The sequence below is a fragment of the Acipenser ruthenus genome, chromosome 7 (genome assembly GCF_902713425.1).
Source record: "Acipenser ruthenus chromosome 7, fAciRut3.2 maternal haplotype, whole genome shotgun sequence".
In the NCBI taxonomy this organism is placed as follows: domain Eukaryota; kingdom Metazoa; phylum Chordata; class Actinopteri; order Acipenseriformes; family Acipenseridae; genus Acipenser; species Acipenser ruthenus.
Window position 1 is genome coordinate 3,327,960 of NC_081195.1, and position 22,796 is coordinate 3,350,755.

Here is a 22,796-nt window from a genome sequence, read left to right on the forward strand (position 1 = left end):
TAAGAGGTTGTAATGATGTCTCAATGAGAACTCGAATCTGTAGTTTAACAGGTTGTAATGATGTCTCAATGATGAACTCGAATCTGTAGTTTAAGAGGTTGTAATGATGTCTCAATGAAGAACTCGAATCTGTAGTTTAAGAGGTTGTAATGATGTCTCAATGAGAACTCGAATCTGTAGTTTAACAGGTTGTAATGATGTCTCAATGAGAACTCGAATCTGTAGTTTAACAGGTTGTAATGATGTCTCAATGAGAACTCGAATCTGTAGTTTAACAGGTTGTAATGATGTCTCAATGAGAACTGGAATCTGTAGTTTAACAGGTTGTAATGATGTCTCAATGAGAACTGGAATCTGTAGTTTAACAGGTTGTAATGATGTCTCAATGACGAACTCGAATCTGCTCAAAATAAACATTTCACTCTAAAAATTTAAAACAGTGGACCACTAGGGGGCACAGAAGAGTAATGTTTATGAGAATTTTTTTTTTTAAATACCAGTTTAATACTTTTCTAAAAAAAAAATAAAAAAAAATAATAATTATTATTTTTTTAATTTAATTCAATTTAATTTATTTGGTAGATGGCTTTATCCAATGCAGCTTACATGGCAGTACAGGGTTACAATGCAAGATGAATATTTAGATACAGTATAGTTTACATTAAGTGCAAATAATACTGTAACGGCGGGTCCCGATGCAGGCTGGAGAGAGGGGCGGAGCCAGCGTCGCTACAATACTACTAAAATACACGATGAAATAGGATGCAACAATAAACTGGATGCGCCAGCAAGGACATTAAGTTTGATCCACTTGCTTGGACTCACGTTAGTACCATTGCTAATCACAATAGCAGGGTACCAACTATTGATTAGGTCATTGGGATCATCAGTTAATATCAGTTTAAGTCCTGTCAATGCTAAAAATGTATAATGAAAGTCACTTTTTCACAGCACAGCACTCACTCACATCCAGAATTAGTATTTACAAAAATTTACATTTTTGTTTGTATTAATATTAGTGGTGTATATGAGATATTGCCCCACTCATTTGACGACTGGCAGTTTTTAAAAGGCAGGCATTTTTGCATTAAAGTACGAAGCCTGTCACAAAGGTAGGATTTTGAGTAGCGGTAAGAATGCGTTCGAGAGTGGTAACCCACTTGATACTCTGTATGTACAGTACAGTACAGTGCGCATTCAAGATTTAGAGCCTAGCACATCAGCAAGTTGTTAGTGAGCAAATTTATTGAAATTATGAATCGTCTGCAGTTTCCATGGACACTGCTGCTAGTCCATTATGCTTCCAGCTGTCCAGCTGTCCAGCTGTCATTACTGCCATTACATTAGTTTAGTTGTTCACATTTAGGCGCAATAGTCTATGCACAGAAGTTTGGCGATGTAGTTAGTATTCATTCAAATTCTAGAAGGGGGAGGAGATAGCGAAACAGAAACGTCACCTTTGCGATGACGTCTTGTTCTTCGTGAAGGGATCCTGTAAAAATTCCAACACCTTGATCTCTTAGGAAATACGCTGCAGTCCACATTACCACTCAAGTAACTTGCAGTAGCCAGGGGCGCTGGAACTAGGGGTGCTGGGGGTGGCACCCCCTGGCTTTGCATCGCTTCCATCATATACAGGGGTTACAGTTTTGTTCAATGGCTTTCAGCACCCCCACTTTAAAAAATTTTCCAGTGCCACTGGCAGTAGCTTATATATATATATATATATATATATATATCGTTGTAGTAGTTTGATAAATGCGTTTGTGTTATTTAATTTATAATGTTAGTATAATCCATGTCTTAACATGTACATGATGTGACACCCTTAAAAGAGCATTCAACAACTATACCTTGAGTCAGTGCGCAAACTAATTCTGCTTTAGTAAAAATGCAGCGTGTCATTCATGCGTGCAGTTACTGCGTTCTAATTTTTGATGACCCCAGAAATTGTGCGTGTGGCGCATGCTCAGGAGTGTTGACAGTGCAGTTGAAGCTGTACAGTCAGAGGGAAGGTAAGTCACGAAGAGCTTGGGCGGTTTTTCTTTTTATTATTCTAAATAAGCTGATTATTTTACACTTAAAGTCAAAAAGCCCATAAGGGAACATTGACAAGAGGGTACCATGTGCAAGGGACCGATTTAAAGCGTAGTTACTCAAAAGGAAACGAGACGCAAAACAAGCAAATGTAAAGAGCCAGGAAATCGGTTGGTTTGGGTGCTGACTAAATGGGGAAAGATAATGCACAGATACTTGTGAATAATTAATACTGGGTGCGAATGCGTAGAAAGGTAGTGAAATAAATAAGCATGCACCGATGTGTGTCGCCACTTCCGTTAAAATAAGGTTTTAAAAAAAAAAGAAAGAAAAACATCTGCAGATTGCGAAACCTTGGACTGGACTGAGTACAGAGAAGGCGGCTAACTCGACGAACAAAGGGGAGCACATAGCTGAAGTTATGATGACGTTCACAATCACTGACATACTACTTCAAACAGACGCTTTAAGTGTATATCATTTAAAACAAATGCAAACAAAATGTTATTCTAGTTTTAAAACGAGCGCCGCATTTTAATTTTGTTCTTGTCATTCTAAACGTGTTAGCATATTTTTGTTTTATTCGTCTCCTCCTAGACGCCTATAATTTATATACTTTTAGAATTATTTAAATTTTCTTAAAACATTTATGATTTGCTGTGTACATGCATATCAAAATACTCTGTAGTTTAGGGAGCCACTTCATAAGATGGATAAAATCCTAGACTATACAGATCACAACAAAGGCAAAATAATCGGTGCTAATTCATATATTAATAAAGGTATTTCTAGTCTTTACAAGATAAACCGCAGTGGAGTTTAAAAGCAATGGCTGCTAGCTACCGTGTTTGTGCAACAATGTAATGCAAGTTTAGAAGCAGAGGAGGAAACTGGTTGAAATCCTTTGATGATAATAATAATAATAATAATGCTGCCCCACATATGAGTGAAGCGTCAGTCTGTCTCCGGCTCGGCAGCACAACAGTACATCTTAACTGGGAACAGCGGGTCAGACTTCAGGTTTGGAGTTGGCATTATTTTTCTAATCGTAGTACTTTAATCTGTTTAGTCAGAAGGTGTGAAAAGTTACATATAATGTCTGTCCATTATGATGGGAGGAGGGTATTACTGTCTTAAATTTGTATTACAATTATAATTCATGTTCCGGTATATGATTAAAATACATCGATTTTTATTTCTAAAACTGTGTATTATTTCAGTAGCAGTTATCTGCTCAAGCATGCATACCAACCCTCAATGCGTTTTAATAACCTGTGCATCATAATTATATGATACCGGTAAGTGGAATAAATGACCTGTTTATATTTAATATCTGAATAATTCATGCGGTTGTACGTAGGTATGCCATACTTACATTTTCGCATATATCTGGATAATCGTTTATCAGACTGTCATGAGACTTGGTCATTATTACTCTATATACTCCTGTACATACTGTTGATATATGTCAGCTTTTGTCCTTCCGGGTTGCTCTAATTCTGAATTTACAACAGCGGCGGGGGATGTGTGCCAATGACATGCTTTTTGGAAATGCAAGCAAAAACGTTCCTTACAAAAAACAAAACAAAAAAAGGTAATACATTTGCAAGATTTACAGTAATTTACAGGAATAATGTCAGCCTGAGTCAAAGTGAAAATAAAAACATCAATGGCAAAACCAATAAGGTACTTTCTGTGTTATTTTTTTAGCCTTAGTTATTATATCTAATTTCATTCACATGAGTTCTATCCTTGACACCTTGCAGATTGAGAGACAGTCACATTTTCTTCAGTTGGCTTTAAGATGTACAAGTAGCAATGGGATGACAGCTTACAATATGAACCCTGACTACAACTTCTTCAGAGACAGCGAGTCCACCTACAGTATGAGTACAGTATGATAATGGCAGGTCCAGGCTTGATAGACGGGTCACAGAGGTGAAGAAATGGGGCGCACTCCACGCACATGCACACTGTGGAAGAACACCATGCTGGTCTCCAGTTATAGTGGTTGGCAGTAATGAAAACCGCCACCTGCCTTCATGTAAGATGGCTCTGGGAAATGACTGTATTAGCAGCATCTCAAAGCAATATTACGTTTTTGATGAAAGTAACTGGTAGATTTCTCTTCTGGTAATGTGGACTGCATTGCAGTCTTACAGTTTACAGAGGCCTCTCTCCCTTCACACTCTAAAGCAGTTAATCATTATCTCTCAGCTGGAGCTTGTGTACACTGACAGGCTGCTATTGTATCCAAATCTGGCTGAAAGCAGCCTTATCATCCTGCCAGCTGGTTTTATTTTGGTGTTTCTTTATCTTCAGAGGTTTTGAGTTTTTTTTTTTTCTTTCTCTGAAGCAGGCCTTGAGTTTTTGGATCTGTTGTTTTCAGAAACGCATCAGGATTCAGAAACAGTAGCATTTGAAAATAATAAAACAAAAACAACACTTGTACTTGCTTGAACCAAAGTCATTGTGTTTATCTTGTATTATTACTTGTATTGTAACACTTGAAATGTATTTGCTGACGATTGTAAGTCGCCCTGGATAAGGGCGTCTGCTAAGAAATAAATAATAATAATAAAAAATGATATGCAGATTTAATTCCATCCCTTACAGGTTCCTGGCTTCTTAATTAAATATACTGTAATGAGCCTTAACTAATTCTTACATTCCAGGAAAAAAATCTGATCAATTAATTAACTTACTCAGAGTCAGTACTTTTATTGACCCATAAAGTGTAATATGGGTGGGTGCACACTGTCTTCTAATCCTCCCTGGTACCCATGTTGGCTAAGAGAGAGAGAGAGAGAGAGAGTAGAGAAACACATATTTAGCGTGTGGTGCGATAAATATAGTCTGGGGCCCGTCAAGGCTGATAGAGAGACTCCTGGGGTTCACAGTGAGGCAGGGTGTCAGTGGCAGGCTGAGCTAGGAACCTTTTCATAGAAGCAGGTACTTCCTACATTTTTCCAGAATTCTGCACATTTAATAGAGTGAGTAGCACAATATAAATAAGTGGTCTGTGAATACTACTTGTCAGAAATTCATAAATCATGTATTACTTTGTTTGTAATTAATTATATTTTCTGTTTTTATCTTAAGTGAGCCCTATAGTAATAAAAGTGGTCAAAAAAGGACAAAGGCCATTTCTATATTGTTAATACTGTATTTGGGGAATTCCGGTGTAGTTGTTTGGAATATATGCCACTGTCTTAACATACAGAAATACCTTTTCAGTCAGTTAATAAATGTACCAATGTTTCAATAATTACTATTTTTTTAAATGAAACCGTTATGCTGTATGCACAGCTGTCAAAAACAACAGAACTGAAAGCATGCAGCTTGAAAATACAAGAGTAGACCGTTGGAGTGGGTTGATCTGGTGGTGTTTCTAAAATGTGCTGTGGTTTTACTGTCTGATTATTATTGGTTTCAGAGGTCATGTATGGTTAGAGCATGGTTAGAGAAGACACTCAAGAATGCAGTGCTGTGGATAATATATATATATATATATATTAAATGCCAAATTAAATGTTGTTCCTTAGATCAGAAATTGTAGCACAGAAGGTTCTTTATAAATGGTGCTGTTTGTTTCTCATATGCTGCATAGGAATTGAATCCAAGGTTCGCTGTTTTAAGAAAACATCTTCTTATTTAAGATGGATATGCTGTTGTGAGCAGCTTGCCACGGGCCCTGCTAACCAAAGCAGAAAACAATCTTGTGATGCAGCACGTTGTGGGAGTTGAGCTGCCATTGGGTAAGAGATGTTGCTGCTGTAGCTTGTTTTGCCTCTGCAGTCTGCAGTGGATCGGATCAGCGTCGGGAGTCCTGCTGACACTAACTTTCTGCAAGGAACTGTACGGTTGATCTCAGAGCTGCATTAGCTGCCCTAGATTCTGTGCTCTGAGCTTTATGCACATTTTTGCCCATCTGTTTTGCTGTGTTTTTTTTTAAAGATGTTCCCAGCTGAATATTATTTCCAGTGGGTCCTGATCATTCTGGGTTGAAGCTCTAGCTATCCCCTATCATTGTATGCATCCCACCGCAGCGTCTTCATTATGCTGTTCACCATGCAAATGCTGGCTGCCAGTGCATTCTGTGGGTGTTGTGCATGGTCAGTACAGGATTACCACCAATATCTGTGTCGTATATCTTAACTGTTACACTGTGTGGCCTTTTCTGTACATTAAAGGGAAGCTAAATCTTGTACTGTATGTGGTTTGAATTGTTATTTGCTGCTAATTTGGAGGCAATGTCTGTTGCATAAGGTTTGCTAGTGCTATTGAAATCTTCCTGGTCACATATTGTCGTTATTCAGATGAGGTTTGTAGATTTCATGATTGCCTCTTTCAAATGTTTTATGATAAACCCAACAGAAGATTCAAACTGTTCCATCACAAGTTACAGTACACTAGTCCCTTAATAGTTTGTGATGTTCGCTGAACAGGCTTTCTTGGAAACATTTGATGTCTTGTCATTGTTGTGACACATATCCCTGCTTGACAAGTGATTTACTGTATCTAATGACATGTTTGATTTTGGTGTCTGTTTGAGGGCCTCAGCCCTTAACTTTGCAAAATGTTGCTCTAAAAAAAAAAAACCTGCCCTAAATGTTCTGTATCAAAATCTGACAATGCTGCAGAATCTGCTTTAGGCTAAATCTTTGCATGTTTAAATACCTTTTACATTTGATGTAATATTAAATATGGAAACTTCTACTGTACAGTTCTTTTTGACCTATGCAACTGTTTAATTTCTGTTAATAAAATTAATGTAAAAGATAAGAAAAAAATTCCTATTAAAATAACATCTATTATTTTGAATAGCGTTGACAGAACAAAGCCCAGCCATTTCTGCCATGGAGTTCGTTCGGCTTGTGAAATCTTGCTAATCTTACCTTTTATTGTGCATCTTAATCAAATCAAACCCCACCTAAGGCACTTGCTTCCTCACTGAAGGTCTCGTGTGATAGTATAGGCTATAATGAATCGTTTAAGTAAACATTAAAAATGATCAGTTTCTCTTTGATTTTTGTAGTTGAGGTATGAGGATTAAGAGCTCCAGTACAGTAGGTCTTGAGCTCTGTTGTAGTAATGGAATGAGTTACATCACACTTGGCTAATGAATAGGATGTGTCGTTTTTCAATTGTGTTTTTTTTTTTTTTTTCCTCACACAGATTTAAGAACAAGCATTTTGAAACATGACTACTTCCTGGAGCGATCGACTTCAGAACTACGCAGACCTCCCCGCCAACATGGACGGGCTTGCAATGAAGAAGTATCGACGGGAGGCTTACCACAGGTACCACCAATGCAGTCCAGCGCTGTGGGGAATGTACACTCTGCCGCAAGAAAGGGATGGGTAGAGAGGGTCTGGGTGAGGACACCGTCTCAGGGAAGCACGAATGCTGCTGCTTTTTGTTTTTGCTTACCAGTATCTGCCCTTGTTTATTGGTTGGTCCAGTGTACTGTATGTTAACTAACAACAAGGCAAAACAAAAACTGCAGCATTCCAAGTGGAACAAATAAATAGTTCTTTGATTTTCTCAGTCCTGAAATGATTGCCCTAGCTGTTACTGTATATAAAAACTGACATCAAGGTGTTTAGAATGAAATCCCCGCTTTGTACAGTAGTTACAGATCATTTCACTGCAGTGCGTCCTGCATTTCCAGTGGAAAGGGTTTAGTTATTTAGAGCAGTCTGACTCATTAGCAGCCAGTGTAAAGAGAGGGCTGCTGTTCAATGTGCAGATAATGCCACAGAAGAGGTTAAAGTGCACTCAAGTGAAGAGCGCGGTGATGCCAGTGGAATTCCTGTGTCATTACTGTGCGTGGTAGGGGTTATCTTGAAAGCATTCTATGAATTGCTCTTTGTCACGGTCACTACTGTATGTAACGCAGTGTGCTTTAAAAGAAACGCAGCACTGCCAAGCAACAGCGAAGAATGACACATTTGGAAATCACTTTCTGCATTGCTTTTCGAGGTGGCTAATTCTGCTTGCTATCTCAGTTCAGGGGGACAGGGGGTTGCCTTGTTGTAAAGAGAAATGTGTACCGTTCTGGAGTTGCTGGGACAGTATGAGAACTTGATGCTGTCTGTGCCAGGCTTTGTGCAGTTAAAGTACAGGACAGTTTCTTGACATACAGCACCACACACAGTTGCTAACATGGAACTAAACTGTTTTTATTATTAAACTTTGTGTAGTTTAAACACAACAAACAAGTTTGCCTAAATAAAGTAACATATTTTTAAACACCTGTTACAGCTTTCAGCCTCTTGTGTTAATGTTCAAAATATCATGGGGTTGGTCAAAGTGGTTTTAACAACGTTTTGATTGAAGTACAATCTACCACTTGAACACACACTGTCGTACTAAAAAACTAAAATTCATATTTTGCATGTTTAAGAAAAAGGGTCAGAGTGGATCTAAAGGCATAAAAGCACTGGAATTTGGCATGTTTGCTGAGCTGAGTTCATTAGCTTTCAAAAACCGAATCTGACCTATGAATACAGTTACTGTTTCCATCCTTGTCCTTTGCTTTCAGCCCCTTTTCAGTGGCTGCTATGGAACACCAGGCTTGGTCTTTAAAAAGTAATCCGTAGAGTGTGGGATGCCGTCTAACCTTTCCACTAAGCTTCGTTCCAGAGCTCTGCTAATGACATCACAAGCCATCAATAGTGCTCTGGGATTGGGTTTCAGAACAGCTATGCTGTTGAGATGGTAGAGGCAGTGCATCACATCCCTGATGGGGGGCAGGAGAAGGGGGGGGGGGGTCTTTATCTGTTATCCCAGATTCTGCCAACTCTTCTTTCAGTGTAATCTCTAAATGAACCCTTTCACTCTATAGGAATTACAGATTAATACAAATTAGTACTGTACTTGTAATACAAATACATGACCAAACTGCAGTTTTACCTCAGTCAGATGCTTGGAAACAAGTCACACTATAGAATGAGATAATCACAGATGCAGAGAAGACAGAAATTATAGTTGCACTCCCTCACTTCAGAAACGGGGACATGGAATAGTTTGTAAGCATGGTAAAACTGTAATAGGCTTGTCACCAGGGTATCTAGGTTTGATGCTAATATAGCCAAGTATCATTTAAGATCTAGCCTTACACTTAATTCTCAAGCAACAGGGAGAAGGTCTTGTGTTGGTCAAACGGCCTTCAGCTATAGTGCGTCTATGGAATGGAATCGGCTGGACACAAATATTAAGGATATGATTGTGCCTCTAATTGATACGAAACTTAGTATAATGGCTAAAGTTGTGTCTGTTTTAAAGGGTAGATATCATGAGTTAACAATTTGTAAATGTATCTGATGCCTCGTTGAATGTTGTTGATGTTTTATTATTTTTAAAGTTGTGTTTTATGTGAATCACAGATGTATGCCTTGTAGACACTTATTTGTTTCTGGTTTTGTAAAATGTATGTTGTATTTACTGCTGCCTGGTCTGTGGTCACCTTGCCAGGACACCCTTGTAAAAGAGGCTTCGGTCCCAATGGGTTAACTTCCTGGTTAAAGAATGAATGAATGAATGATTAAATAAATAAATAACAATAGAATCTATTCCATTAGAGGACCTTGCTCCAGTCAGTTCCAAACACATCTTTTAATTGTTTCTAAACTAAAGCATTGCTGGCATAAGTGCAGAAAGTCAGACCTCACTCTTTATCTAGTGTAGAAAGACAGCCCTCTCTCTACCTGGTGCAGAAAGACAGACCTCTGTCTTTACCTGGTGCAGAAAGACAGACCTCTGTCTTTACCTGGTGCAGAAAGACAGACCTCTGTCTTTACCTGGTGCAGAAAGACAGACCTCACTCTTTATCTAGTGTAGAAAGACAGCCCTCTCTCTACCTGGTGCAGAAAGACAGACCTCTGTCTTTACCTGGTGCAGAAAGACAGACCTCTGTCTTTACCTGGTGCAGAAAGACAGACCTCACTCTTTATCTAGTGCAGAAAGACGGGCCTCTCTCTCTACCTGCTGCAGAAAGACGGGCCTCTCTCTACCTGCTGCAGAAAGACGGGCCTCTCTCTACCTGCTGCAGAAAGACGGGCCTGTGTAAAGCTGTACTGCATTCTAATGGTTCTGGTTAGGCTGCTTTAAATCTTAAGATCAGTATTTGAATTCTTTCAGCTGATCCTATCCTGTATCTTCTTCTCAGAGTGTTTGTAAACAGAAGCTTGGCTATGGAGAAGATCAAGTGCTTTGGGTTTGATATGGATTACACATTAGCTGGTAAGTACAGTAGCATGCTAAAGCACTGTAGCATGCATTTCGTATATGTGTTGTGATGGTTTGCAGTACTGTGACTGATTTTTCAACAGTAAAACACACACATTGAGCTTGCAATACTTTTAAGGACTGGCCATAGAAACCCATGTTGATAGATGTATATATAAATAAAAATAATGAGTCGCTTTCCTAAAAAACAGTTTAGATTCATACTTCATATACAAGTCTGTTAATACTCATACATTTCACTTCCAACATAACTGAAATAAAACTGTTTACCCAGCCAACTCTGTTATTCGAATACCTGACAATGCAGTTATCTGGTGACTGTTGACTGTGCATACATTCTGTCGAGCAACAGGTTTTTATATAATGCTCTGCAGTTTATGTTCAGCAAGCTATATCTAGACAATGCACATGTGCACGTACAACCAAACCCATGATCTTATTTGTACATATCGAGTTAGGCTATATGATGTTGTCTCTCTGCACCACTGTGGAATCCCAGTCATTTAGATCCCACTGTTTATTGGAAAGGGCTTGTAAACAAGTGATAGAGTTTGCCATCAGGGTTGTAATTACACACCACGGGCCAGTGCTGGAATTCAAATGAGGTTTCAACACGACCTCAACCCAGTGGGGTGTAAATCACAGGCATGTTTACTAACAGCACAGGTGATAACACTGAGAGCAATGCTGAATTAATATATCATCACATTTGTGAACTATTTTGTCCATTATTGCTTTAATAATAGAAATATTCAGAGTGTTTTGAATGAAAGGAATTTGGTGTAAATTGTGTTAATTGAGTAATCCAGTTGATGCAGTTGATAGGCAGGTGTTTGAATTTGTATTGATTTTGCCACATGAAGTAATGCTGTCTATGTACAGTACAGTAGTGTATCCCTGTACATATTTATAATAGAACTGGACTACATGTAGAAATATCATAGCCACTGTACGTTCAATCATTCTAACGTGTGTGTGTTTTCAAGTACAGTTACTGACCTTTGGTCCAAATAAGTAGAGAAAAACATTTCAAACCTTGCATCTAAGGTCTTTCCCTAGAATTAAATATGAATTATGTCACTGTTATCCAAATAAAAAATATACATGCTATTGATGGATTCCATTTTTTTTTTGCAGAAACCTGTAGTAGAGTAATTAAGGCCTTGGTGGTGTTGACTGGAAGGATTTTATGTTTCAAAATACATAACTGTTCAGGGCTTGGTTTCACCCATAAAGCAGTAGAAAAAAGTCATAAATGTCTCTACTGTGATAACATGGGTTTCTGTAGGAGGCTCTGGTAGCGACAGGAGCATGTGGCTGCACAGTACATGTGTGCATGTGTGTGGGAGTGTGTTTGGGTGTATGTGTAAACATGTGTATGCCACGTGCACGCAAGGTTCAGCTCTCAATGAATCTGTTAACAGGAGACAGCAGGTGAGCCCGGCTGTACGGACCGACTGAATGAGACAGAGCCGGAATTACCGAGAGCTGTCAGTGAGTGTGGAGATATACGAGAGCTGGAATAGAGAGGAGATCATAAAATACAGGGAACTGAACCTTGACAGCACCCTGTTCAGTATGGGGAGCTGGGAATACACAACAACAAATAATAATAATACAAAATAGATAGATATGTTTAGTGTATCTTGTTTTTTTTTGTTCTAGTTTTGCAACATTGATTTTAGTAAAACGCACTGAAGCTAGTGGACACAATACTTAAATCTCTGTGCTGATGTTCCAGGAACAAGCTGTCTTGAAGGCTGAGAGTCTAAGGGCACTTTCACACCTAGTTCACTTGCAGGTGATTCCAGTCGTGGTTCACTTCGTTTCACACCAGAAACATTCAAGTGAACTTGAGTTTATTCAAATGAGTTTGCCTGGTTCACTGGCAGCTTCATCCAGACTACAGTTCTATTGCCTTCACATTGCACTTTCCAAACGCACTCGCCTCTCTTTTGATTAATAGAGCAGAAGTTCTCTCTGGAAAACATTTTCCATCATGCCCACCATGGAGAATAATTTACACAATGTGGTTGTGTTGCTGTCCATGTTATTTTGGTTTATTTGATGCTTACAACGTCAAATCATTGCAGAAGAAACATAACATGCCGAGAGAGAGTAATTGTCAGAAAAACAGTGTTCTTTTGGAGGAAATGCCATAGACAATCATGATTATGAAAAAGATGTACTTGCACATTCAACCAACTGCTATTTAGCTGTTGTTACTATTATTATTATTATTATAGCTTGTTGTAAATGGTGTACATGTGACAGTGTGGTGAGATACAGATGCAACAGGAGCTGGTTTAGTAAACTGAGGTGGAGCAGCGCTAATGCAACGGTGACGAATGTCTGTACAGACAGTCCCGCTTTGTCTCGGCACAATGTTTTCTCTGCGAGTGTATATGGCATGATTATAATAAAGCCAGATGCAATACATGTGCTCAATCATTATTCAATTGTCATTTCATACTTTTCTTTGTTTGTGACAGTTTTGCTATTATGCTTAAAGAACATGCGTGCTGCAATAGTAATTCAATAGTGGGGGGCAGTAGCCATTTTGACATTTACCCATCTGTACTTTTTTGCCACACAGCATTCGGGCAGTTCTGAAATACAAAAAGGAGCTGGTGTTGGAATGAGTTTGCTATAAATAACACACTACATGTGGGTGCTCTAGTGCCACACAGCTTTCTTGTGTGTTTGTTTTTTTTTATTGCAGGTGTGGGCAGTAATGTGATCACAGGGCTCCTCTTTTTCATTAGACAGACAAAGAGATGACCTTCATTCTGTTGACTTATTTTATTCAGGTCACGGTTTACAGTCTCAATAACAAAACTGTCACAACAAGCATGCTGGATCAATAACTGTCTAGTGGATCATTTTCAAATGAGTTCAGGTGTCCCCCACTGAAATAAGTGGAGTGTAGAGTGAACCTAGCATGGTCACAAGTAGACGAGCTGGCCCTAAAACACAGTTTAAATGTTTAGTGGATCCTGTCTTAGGGCTTTTATATTCTCTGCCCATCAGTGTATGATGCCATACCCAAATCTGTTGCCTTATTTTAAGAATTATTGGAAATGTGTCTTGCTGCATTGTTAATGGCTTCAGCAGCAGCTTTGCGATTCACAAACACAAGTTCTCGGTGTAACCAAAATACGAACAGCACCACAAACCTCTCCGGGGCACATTGTGTTAGAGTCAGGTGAGGGCGGATGTAGTTTTTTTTTTTTTTTTTTTTTTTCAGTTTGGAAACTTGCCAGATATCTTGTCCTCTGTGAACTCGGAGGGAAGAGGTGGGGGAAGGTGCCTGGAAATAGATTTCTGTGTAACTGCTTTCGGTTCAGATTGAGGGTGTTATTTTTAACGAGGAATCCTGGCTGCATGACATCAGGCTGTGGTTTTGACACCTTCTGGTTCTGTTCTCTTAAGTTCTGTCACTGTGCTGGAATTGCAAGTCGCTGGGCTCAGGTTTCTCAGAGCACAGCGGCTGCATTTTGCCTGGGGGCCAGTAGCAGGCAGTGTCTGCTGTGGAGTGCATTGTATTCCTGTAAAGCAGTGACAGTGTATCATATTGGGCTGTAGTGATGCTGTCTGTGGTACAGATAGATGGGTGTAGGGTTTGGGCTGTAGCGATGCTGTCTGTGGTACAGGTAGATAGGTGTAGGGTTTGGGCTGTAGCGATGCTGTCTGTGGTACAGGTAGATGGGTGTAGGGTTTGGGCTGTAGCGATGCTGTCTGTGGTACAGGTAGATAGGTGTAGGGTTTGGGCTGTAGCGATGCTGTCTGTGGTACAGGTAGATGGGTGTAGGGTTTGGGCTGTAGCGATGCTGTCTGTGGTACAGGTAGATAGGTGTAGGGTTTGGGCTGTAGCGATGCTGTCTGTGGTACAGGTAGATAGGTGTAGGGTTTGGGCTGTAGCGATGCTGTCTGTGGTACAGATAGATGGGTGTAGGGTTTGCGCTGTGTTGATTTGTTTTCTCTTTCTTTGTCCCAGTGTACAAGTCCCCAGAATATGAGTCCCTGGGGTTTGACCTGACTGTGGAAAGGCTTGTATCAATCGGATACCCCCAGGAGCTGCTCAACTTTGTCTATGACTCTACATTCCCAACCAGGTACAGTCACTGAACAGCCTGACAGAACCACCCACAAGCTACTGATAGCTGGCAGGTTCCTTTTGTAAATGCAACTCAGTGTTATTGTAAAACATCTGCTTAGCAAAAACAGCCACTTGCAACAAGGAGTAGCCATGGCGACATAATCCAGGTTCTGTACTTATCATGGCATGATGAGAAACAATTGAAATGACTAAATCAAATTGTCAGTCATTGGCCAGAACACCTCGCACAGTGCACCCTAGAGTTCTGATGGGTCTGTCCAAATAGAATACAAATACTTACAGGATAGATCTCTCTTCTCTATTCCAGAGGCCTGGTGTTTGATACAATGTATGGGAACTTGTTGAAGGTGGATGCCTATGGGAACATCCTTGTCTGTGCCCATGGATTTGTTTTCATTCGGGGGCAAGTACTGAACTTAATATTTGAATAATTGAATTCTTGCTTCTGTTAATATTTTATGTGCGCCATTTTTTAATCAGTAGGTGGAAGGCAAAGATAAAAGGTAAAGTTGTTTTACTGTTTCTGCCTTGGGTTTAAATGATTTGTTATATGTTGGATAATTAATAATACCAGCCCAGTATATTAACGTTTGATTCATGCCAAATGATTGCTTAACTTTGAACTTCAAATGTAATAGAAGATGCCAGCTCCATGTTGATTTTAGCGGTGTCCTTGTTTGTTCTGCCAGGCCTGAGATCCGGGAGCAGTACTCAAACAAGTTTATCCAGAGGGACGATACTGAACGCTTTTACATCCTCAACACACTCTTCAACCTGCCTGGTGAGCAGAGCCTGGCTCAACTCCACCCTGTATTCAGAGTCACTGTATTGCACATGGAAAAACTGGATCATGCTGATATTCAGGGCTGAAGGTTATTTAGCTCTGTCGTGCAGATTCCCCATCATACAAATCACACACAGTAATGCCTGTCCTTTCTCCACAGAGACCTATCTGTTTGCCTGTCTGGTAGATTTCTTCACTAACTGCCCCCGATACACTAGGTAAGCAAACTTCCCCGCAGACCTGTGTGTGGCTCTTTTGCTTACAAATCCACAGAGTCCAAAAGTTCAAATCTGAGCTTGGCTGTGAAATGTATTGTGCAAAAAAGAATGCATGTAACTCTTTCAAAACAGTGGAACTATGCAGCAATATAACCTTTAAAAAAATAAAAAATAAACATTTTAGTATCTAAAAAGACAAATGTTATATATGGGCACACCTGTAGCTGACATAATGAGTGGATTTATCTTTCATAGACCGCCATAGCAGTCAGCCGTGTGGAGTATGGCCTTGACAAATAATGTTCATTTTAAAGTTCTTAAAGGTCTTTCCAACAAAAAAGTTGTTAATTGAATTATTGGTCCACGTGATCTGAATGATCAGACTGTATTGTTACATTAAATTGAATTTTATATGCCTTAATTTGTTATTGATCTTCCAGGGAGGGCAAGCTTTCCTGTTTGACTGGACACCACAAACAAGGGAAGACTATCCCCATTTAAACAAGCATGTCAAAGCACACTACCCTGTATTACTCAGGTTAGTAATCTCAGTTTCCTCGTCTTTTTGTTTCCCTCCCAGCTGTGACACAGGGTTTAAAGACGGTGACCTTTTCATGTCCTACAAGAGCATGTTTCAGGATGTGCGTGATGCTGTAGACTGGGTCCACTACAAGGTAGGAACGTTTGTGAACAATGCTGCACTGTATGAACCCAGGTTAGTAATGTGCTTGGAATGCTTTTCAGATCAAACACAGTCATTTAGGTTTGAATTTTTTTTGTATCTTTTATTTTTTTATCTTATTTTCAGGGGTCTTTAAAAGAGAAAACGGTGGAAAATCTGGAAAAGTATGTGGTCAAAGATGTAAGTTAACAAGTTATTGCATTGTATAAATAGTTTATTTTCAATAATTAAGTGTAACCCTAAATGTTACATTTAACCTTTAATACTTCCCTATGATCTTGTGGAGAGGGCTAGGGGAGCAAGAGATGATTTTGTTTTTCTTGTTTCCTTGTAGCATAAACTGCCTCTTCTGCTCAGTCGAATGAATGAAGTTGCAAAGGTGTTCCTGGCCACAAACAGCGACTACAAGTACACCGAGGTGAGTCACAGCTGAGAAGCAGTCTCTTTATTTTTTTAAGGAAAGGGTCGTGACACTTAACGATGATCAAAGAAGCAATGGAATGATCAACAGAGAAGACAGTGTCATGTTTCCAGTGGGAAGAAAACAAATTCTACTGTAGTTATTCTTTTGCTCCAGTGCAGAGCTTACACTATTAATGATACTACCCAAGAAAGTAGATATTATTTATATTTTGGTAAACCTGACCAATCCAAGAGACTGAGAAGAGTCAGTAGCTCTGCTGGGATTTGAACTCAAGAACTTCTGCCTTTTACTACCAGACCAAACAGCCTCTCAATATTAACAGCAGTAAATGCACAAAAGAAACCATCCGTGGCTGATAGAACAATAATAAAATATAGAACAAGCCTCTCTTTAATTAATATCATTAATACATACTGATAAGCAAATAATTCACTGCTGTTTTAAGTACAAAAGAGAAAAACATTTACATAAGGAACTTTGCAGAAAGATTATTCTAAGATACCCACATTTATAGATGATGTGTCATCTAGTATATTACTAATATTACACACTAATCACCCAGTGTTTTTGATTCCTGAGGTCCATGAATGCCCTGCAGTGTGCAGTGGTGGCAGCCTGTCTCTCCTCATACCCCAGGGGTGGTTATGACCTGCTCTGAATCTGTTATCTATCTGTGCCTCCCGTCGATGAAGCACAGCAAATATAAAGTGACTGCTTAAAAAAACAAGCCACTTGCAGACCGCAGTATGCTGATTGCATGTGACAGAGCCATTTTAGTGTTCAAAACTTCAAAAAGTTTTATTCTAGAATATCTCCGTTTTGTATACCAAAATAACATGATGGGAGTAGTTGCAAAGGAAACGCAGTAGGAGTGTCTAAAACCGGTCAAAAAGATCAGCCTTAACTCCTTTACACTACTTATTATTTCTTGTTTTCCTTTCTCAGAAAATTATGACCTACCTGTTTGATTTTGACCATGGTCCAAAGGTAAGCCGCTTGTTCATCCTCACTGAAAGATGTGTGGAGGTGACTTTTATTGTTCCACAGTCCTGTTCAGTTGTATACCGGTACTAGAATATGATTCCTGAGTTAAAGAAATAAATACTTCCATAGTTTATTCATAGCTATTAATCACGGATTCACGAAAAAAAGCATTGCTCGACCTTTCCAAATCTGTTGAGACATGTTGTATTAAACAGTGTATGGTACTAGTAGAGGAGCAGCGGATGCAGGTAAATGAGCCACGTGTGTGGATCTGATTTCAGCCTGTTGTGCTTGTAGCCTGGCACCCCCCACCGCCCGTGGCAGTCCTACTTTGACCTCATCCTGGTGGATGCGCGGAAGCCTATGTTCTTCGGAGAGGGAACGGTCCTGAGGCAGGTGGACACTGTGAGTAAGATAGGACAACAAAGGGAGGGGGTGTTTTATACTCCCAATCATCGTCTAAAAAGATGAAAAAAAAATCTTAAGCCAAATAGACAGGTGTTTTGATAGAAAGAGCTTGATGAAACGTTAGATTACTGGACTTCAGTTCAATTCATTAATAAAGCCTCCCTCATTTATTTGTAACGTAATTACAGAAAGAAAATGATAAACCCCAAGCTAAGCTAAATATTTGACTTAATAATTGTTTGTGATACACCTGTGTAAAGTAACGTTTCTTTTGTAGACCACGGGGCGGTTAAAGATTGGGACCTACACAGGACCTTTGCAGCATGGCATTGTATATTCTGGAGGTAAGGGGAGCCGCTATTTCATTTGATATGTATTTGGCAATGGATGGCATATTGGCCATGTGTGGGAACTTAACCTAAAAATAGTAGGTATTTATACATCAGTGTAATAAATAACAAAATGACGATTTTACTGTTTTACTTTTTGTGATTCTCTAGTGTGACTCTAGGTGTGTCAATATCTATACACACACACACACACACACACACACACACACATACATACATATACACAGGTACAACCACCTCTTGTGTACGCTTGCAGGTTCATCAGACACTGTGTGCGACCTTTTGGGGGCAAAGGGCAAGGACATTGTCTACATTGGAGACCACATCTTCGGAGACATCCTAAAATCCAAAAAGCGTCAGGGCTGGAGGACCTTCCTCGTCATCCCTGAGCTGGCCCAGGAGCTCCACGTGTGGACCGACAAGAGCTGTAAGAGCTGTTTCACAGTCTAATGCTCAGTTGTTTCCAGTTCTATTTAATCTGGTTCTGGGGTGACCTGGTAGCACCTGGCGTTTAAAAGCACATTCAAATCTAAAGTCTACATAAAAAATAAGAAGCATAAATACATAGAGTACTTTGATTAAACTAAGTGGCACAGTGATGAGTCTGATACTCTGATAGACATGTGTATGAAGTGCTGGATACAGAAAAGAATGGGCATCATTAGGGGCAATGTCCACATAGTTAAATCCCTCAACATGTGTAACAGCGCCACCTGCGGACAGCGGGCGGGAAGGGAGCAGCTCTCCCGGCGTTCCCATGACTAGGCTCTATCAGGACACATCATTAATTACTGTCACATTGCTCTTTTAATTTAAAGTTTAAACTTCACAAAGTTCACTTGATGACAGTCGTTTTAAATGTTGTATGCATTTAACTGTAATCCATCCACCTTGGGTTATTATTTATTTTTGTTCTGGTCTTGTCCCTAGCTCTGTTTGAAGAGTTACAGAGCCTGGATATCTTCCTGGCAGAACTCTACAAGTGAGTACAGAATTCTTCTCAATCTCCACACACATGGGATCGATACTGCGTTTCGTTTTCATGTTAGGACCGGTACTAATTCAAAGTCTGTCATGGCCACCATGGTAAAAGCTCCATATTGTTTCCTATTTGAATCTCTTTTTTATATATTTTCTTATCAGACATCTGGATAGTAGCAGTAATGAACGGCCAGACATCAGTTCCATTCAGAGACGTATCAAGGTATTTTTTTTTTTTGGTATAGTTTCTATAAGCAGAAGACATTGTTAATTTATGATCTCAAAGACAAAGTGGCTCATTTATCAAGCAGAATGATATCCCAGTCCAGGCTGATAAGGGATTTAAAGTCAATGTTTACATGAACTCTGAAATGTAAAGTCCCTATGCCTACAGATACCTCACTGCTGAAAGAGGCCTGTATCTTTACCATTATGAGTGCAACCTGCACATGTGTAACCTTTGCCAAGGATGCCACAAGCGCCTCTTTCAGTTCATCCCTGATGGCTTGGTATAGAGACGATGTGACCCCTCCCCCTTATTCTAATCCATATTCCTCTTCATATAGTCCTGACAGAGTATGAGCCTGTCTTCTGCTTTCTTGTTTGCTTACAGAAAGTGACCCATGACATGGACATGTGCTACGGGATGATGGGCAGTTTGTTCCGCAGCGGGTCCCGCCAGACTCTGTTTGCCAACCAGGTGATGCGCTACGCAGATCTGTATGCTGCTTCCTTCATCAACCTCCTCTACTACCCCTTCAGCTACCTGTTCAGAGCTGCCCACGTCCTGGTGAGTAGAAACTGTACAGGACAGTCCAGCCCTCAGCTCTGCACAAGTGTCACTTGCCACTAGCTTGCTTGTTGGTAATGTCAATTATTTCAAAGTTTTTGATGTTATACTGGAGGTAAGTCTAAATTACAAAAAACAGCAAGCAAGGAGAACACTGTATGTATCAAGAACTGTTCCTAAATTAAATGTCTGTTTTTGATGTAGAATTATAAATGGTCGTATTTGCAGTTACACGGTATAAGATATTTCTGTCCTAAATGTAAAGTATAAAGCAGTTTAATCATTTACCCTTAAAATCCTGATTTAAAAAAAAAACAAAAAAACAACTGTGTTACTTACTTATCAGGCCCACCAGAGGGACCCACAGCACTGTAAAAAATGTAATTCAATGCTTTACTTTGTACCAGGAACATAATCCTTTAGCTGTACAATTCCAAGGGGTCCTGAAATTTAGAAACCAACAGTTTAGTCATGGCAAACTGCTGTCTTCTTTAATTGTTGTTTCTCCTTTGAAGATGCCACACGAGTCGACCGTGGAGCACGCTCACGTGGACATCAATGATGGCGAATCGCCTATGGCCACGCGGAACCGCAACTCCGTGGACTTCAAGGGTTACGACTACAAGCGTAGCCAGCTGACCCGCTCAGTCAGCGAAATCAAACCACCCAACCTGTTCCCCCAGACCCCCCAGGAGATCACACACTGCCACGACGAGGATGATGATGAGGAGGAGGAGGAGGAAGAGGAGTAACGAAGAAAAACAAACTATACAACAGTCTATTGAGCTAATTAGAGGGTGGTGCTGGGAGTAATCAAAATGCACAATACAGTAAAATGCAAATACGAAAAAAAAAAAAATTAAAAACATAAAAAATATATAAAACACACGTATATGTACGTGTGCGTGTGTGTGTGTACACATAGCGTACATAGAGACATACAACTTTCTGTTAATGTTACTGTCTGTATAACAGACCAGTCTAATGACACTTATGTGATTGACCCTCTCTCTTATTTGAGGGACAGCGACAGTGAGTTTGTTCCACATATTTTAAAAAGAAATATATGTGCAAAAGTTATTTTGAATGTCTAAGAATGGTAGATGTTTTAAGTTCTAAGAGATGAAGAGACAGGAGCTCAAACTCATTTAAATATTTTAGGGGATAAAAAATGCATTTACGTTATAAAATAACTTTACTGTGCAGTATATTGAATATGGGGCAAAATAAGAATATTGTAAAAAAAAATGGCACCAAGCAAATATTATAACGGAGGGCTGTATTTAAATACTGGTTGGTTTTGAATCAGTATCTTGTAGTATGTAAGATAGTCCTGGGCAAGTCATGCACAGTATGTAATGGTTATGCACCAATACTACTGTTTCGTATGTGTTGTTCATGTTCTTGTTAGCTATTTTTCATACATAAATTTAGTAACAGTATCAAGATTTTACAGAAGCTCTAGTGCTCCAAAATAGCAAAAAGTCTTGCTACTTTCAGTTTTTTCAATTGCTTTTTCAGTCATCGTATTTAAGTTTGGCATGATGGGATGGCTTTCCTGACCAATGCATGGACTGAGAGTGTGAGCTATGCAATTAAAAGGTTTACACAGAACTCAGTTCCGAAACACAGAAGCACATTTAGTAAGAACACAGCTCAAGTGACAAGTGTGTGTTTTTTTTGTTGTGGTTATATATTCAGAAGTAGTAGTGTGTTAAAGGTGTCCTGTTTGGAAATACAAGATGTACTTAACATTGCTAGTGGGTCTTACTTATATACGGTATACTCTTCTGTTTCTTTGGGAGATTGTAGGGCTTTCTCACTGTCAGAACCATCTCCCAGTCTAATGCAAATACTGTAATAAATCAATGCGTTTGTACAGTGCTTTTCTTGCATTTCTTTATCTCCATCGTGTGTCAGACTAAGAAGATCCACAATGTCTTTTCTTGGAGATGTTGTACTGAAATACATCAGTAAGCCTGCACTGTGCCAGTGCATGGCAGTGTTCATTTTTCGTTAGGAGAACCAACCAACTTACCTCTTTGAGACCATGCCAAGCACCTTTGGGATCTGTGGGTTGCAAGCATCTCTCATAGTAAGAACCAGGATTAGTGTTACACCATTTATAACCAGGCTTTGGTACTTATTGATGCAGTTGTGTGTAAAACATTACACACCTTTTATTAGTGTTTAGCAGATCTGCTGTGGTTTTTGCTGGTTCATGAACAGCCAGAATTAGTAACAGACCATACTGCCTCTCAATCACACACTTATCAGTTTCCTTATTGGAATGACTGAAATCAGGTGCAATTTGAGCTCAAGAAACCAGATGCACTGTTGATCTAGTGTGTGTATTTCTTCTTTTTAACTTCTTCTAAAATTGCTTCTTTTAAACTTTTGCTTTGTTTAAATGTGTTTAGTACCTTCATATTTTGTTGTATATTTGTTTTTCTTTTTATCTGCAAAAAGTGTTTTAAATGATCTGTTCTTCTCTGTTAAGGAGTTTATGCATTTTTTAAAAAAGAATCTGGATTCCTGTGTACTCTTGTATTTGGAACCAGTATTATTTTTTAATTATTATTTGAAATGGTTATACTGTAAACTGTAATAATTTAGTTTATGCATGTCCATGCTCATTTCACATCAGTTGATGGAAACTGATTTTAAAGTGGCATATTCTTTACTGTCCGTATTGTATTTCTTTCCTTTGGAAATATAATTTTAATATTACATAAAATGCAAATACTCATAAGTTGTGTTTTAAA

General features: G+C 39.2%; 1 protein-coding gene across 3 annotated transcripts; it reads left to right on the plus strand.

The window, feature by feature from the left end:
- The first annotated feature begins 1,928 nt into the window (after window positions 1-1,928).
- Window positions 1,929-21,915, plus strand: nt5c2a (5'-nucleotidase, cytosolic IIa). 3 transcript variants are annotated; one of them, XM_059026127.1, is made up of 18 exons: window positions 1,929-2,015; window positions 7,216-7,340; window positions 10,211-10,284; window positions 14,288-14,405; window positions 14,718-14,813; window positions 15,100-15,191; window positions 15,355-15,412; window positions 15,993-16,086; window positions 16,221-16,274; window positions 16,429-16,512; window positions 17,464-17,505; window positions 17,800-17,907; window positions 18,188-18,254; window positions 18,517-18,687; window positions 19,191-19,242; window positions 19,404-19,464; window positions 19,855-20,031; window positions 20,547-21,915. In XM_059026127.1, exons 2-18 carry the CDS (start codon window positions 7,240-7,242, stop codon window positions 20,781-20,783), a joined length of 1,686 nt encoding a protein of 561 aa, XP_058882110.1. In that variant the 5' UTR covers window positions 1,929-2,015; window positions 7,216-7,239; the 3' UTR covers window positions 20,784-21,915. The 3 variants fall into 3 exon arrangements, with proteins under 3 accessions (XP_058882110.1, XP_034778157.1, XP_058882111.1); XM_034922266.2 differs by having other exon boundaries at window positions 1,981-2,015; window positions 7,223-7,340; XM_059026128.1 differs by lacking the exon at window positions 1,929-2,015 and adding an exon at window positions 5,703-5,795.
- Window positions 21,916-22,796: the final 881 nt, after the last annotated feature.

What these genes read in the sequence shown, in the direction of transcription:
- nt5c2a (XM_059026127.1), top strand. Translation starts at nt 7,240, where the DNA reads ATGACTACTTCCTGGAGCGATCGACTTCAGAACTACGCAGACCTCCCC. An exon ending in GGATTTGTTTTCATTCGGGG is followed by an intron (nt 14,814 to 15,099) that starts GCAAGTACTGAA and finishes TTGTTCTGCCAG; the next exon opens with GCCTGAGATCCGGGAGCAGT. An exon ending in GCGACTACAAGTACACCGAG is followed by an intron (nt 16,513 to 17,463) that starts GTGAGTCACAGC and finishes TTCCTTTCTCAG; the next exon opens with AAAATTATGACCTACCTGTT.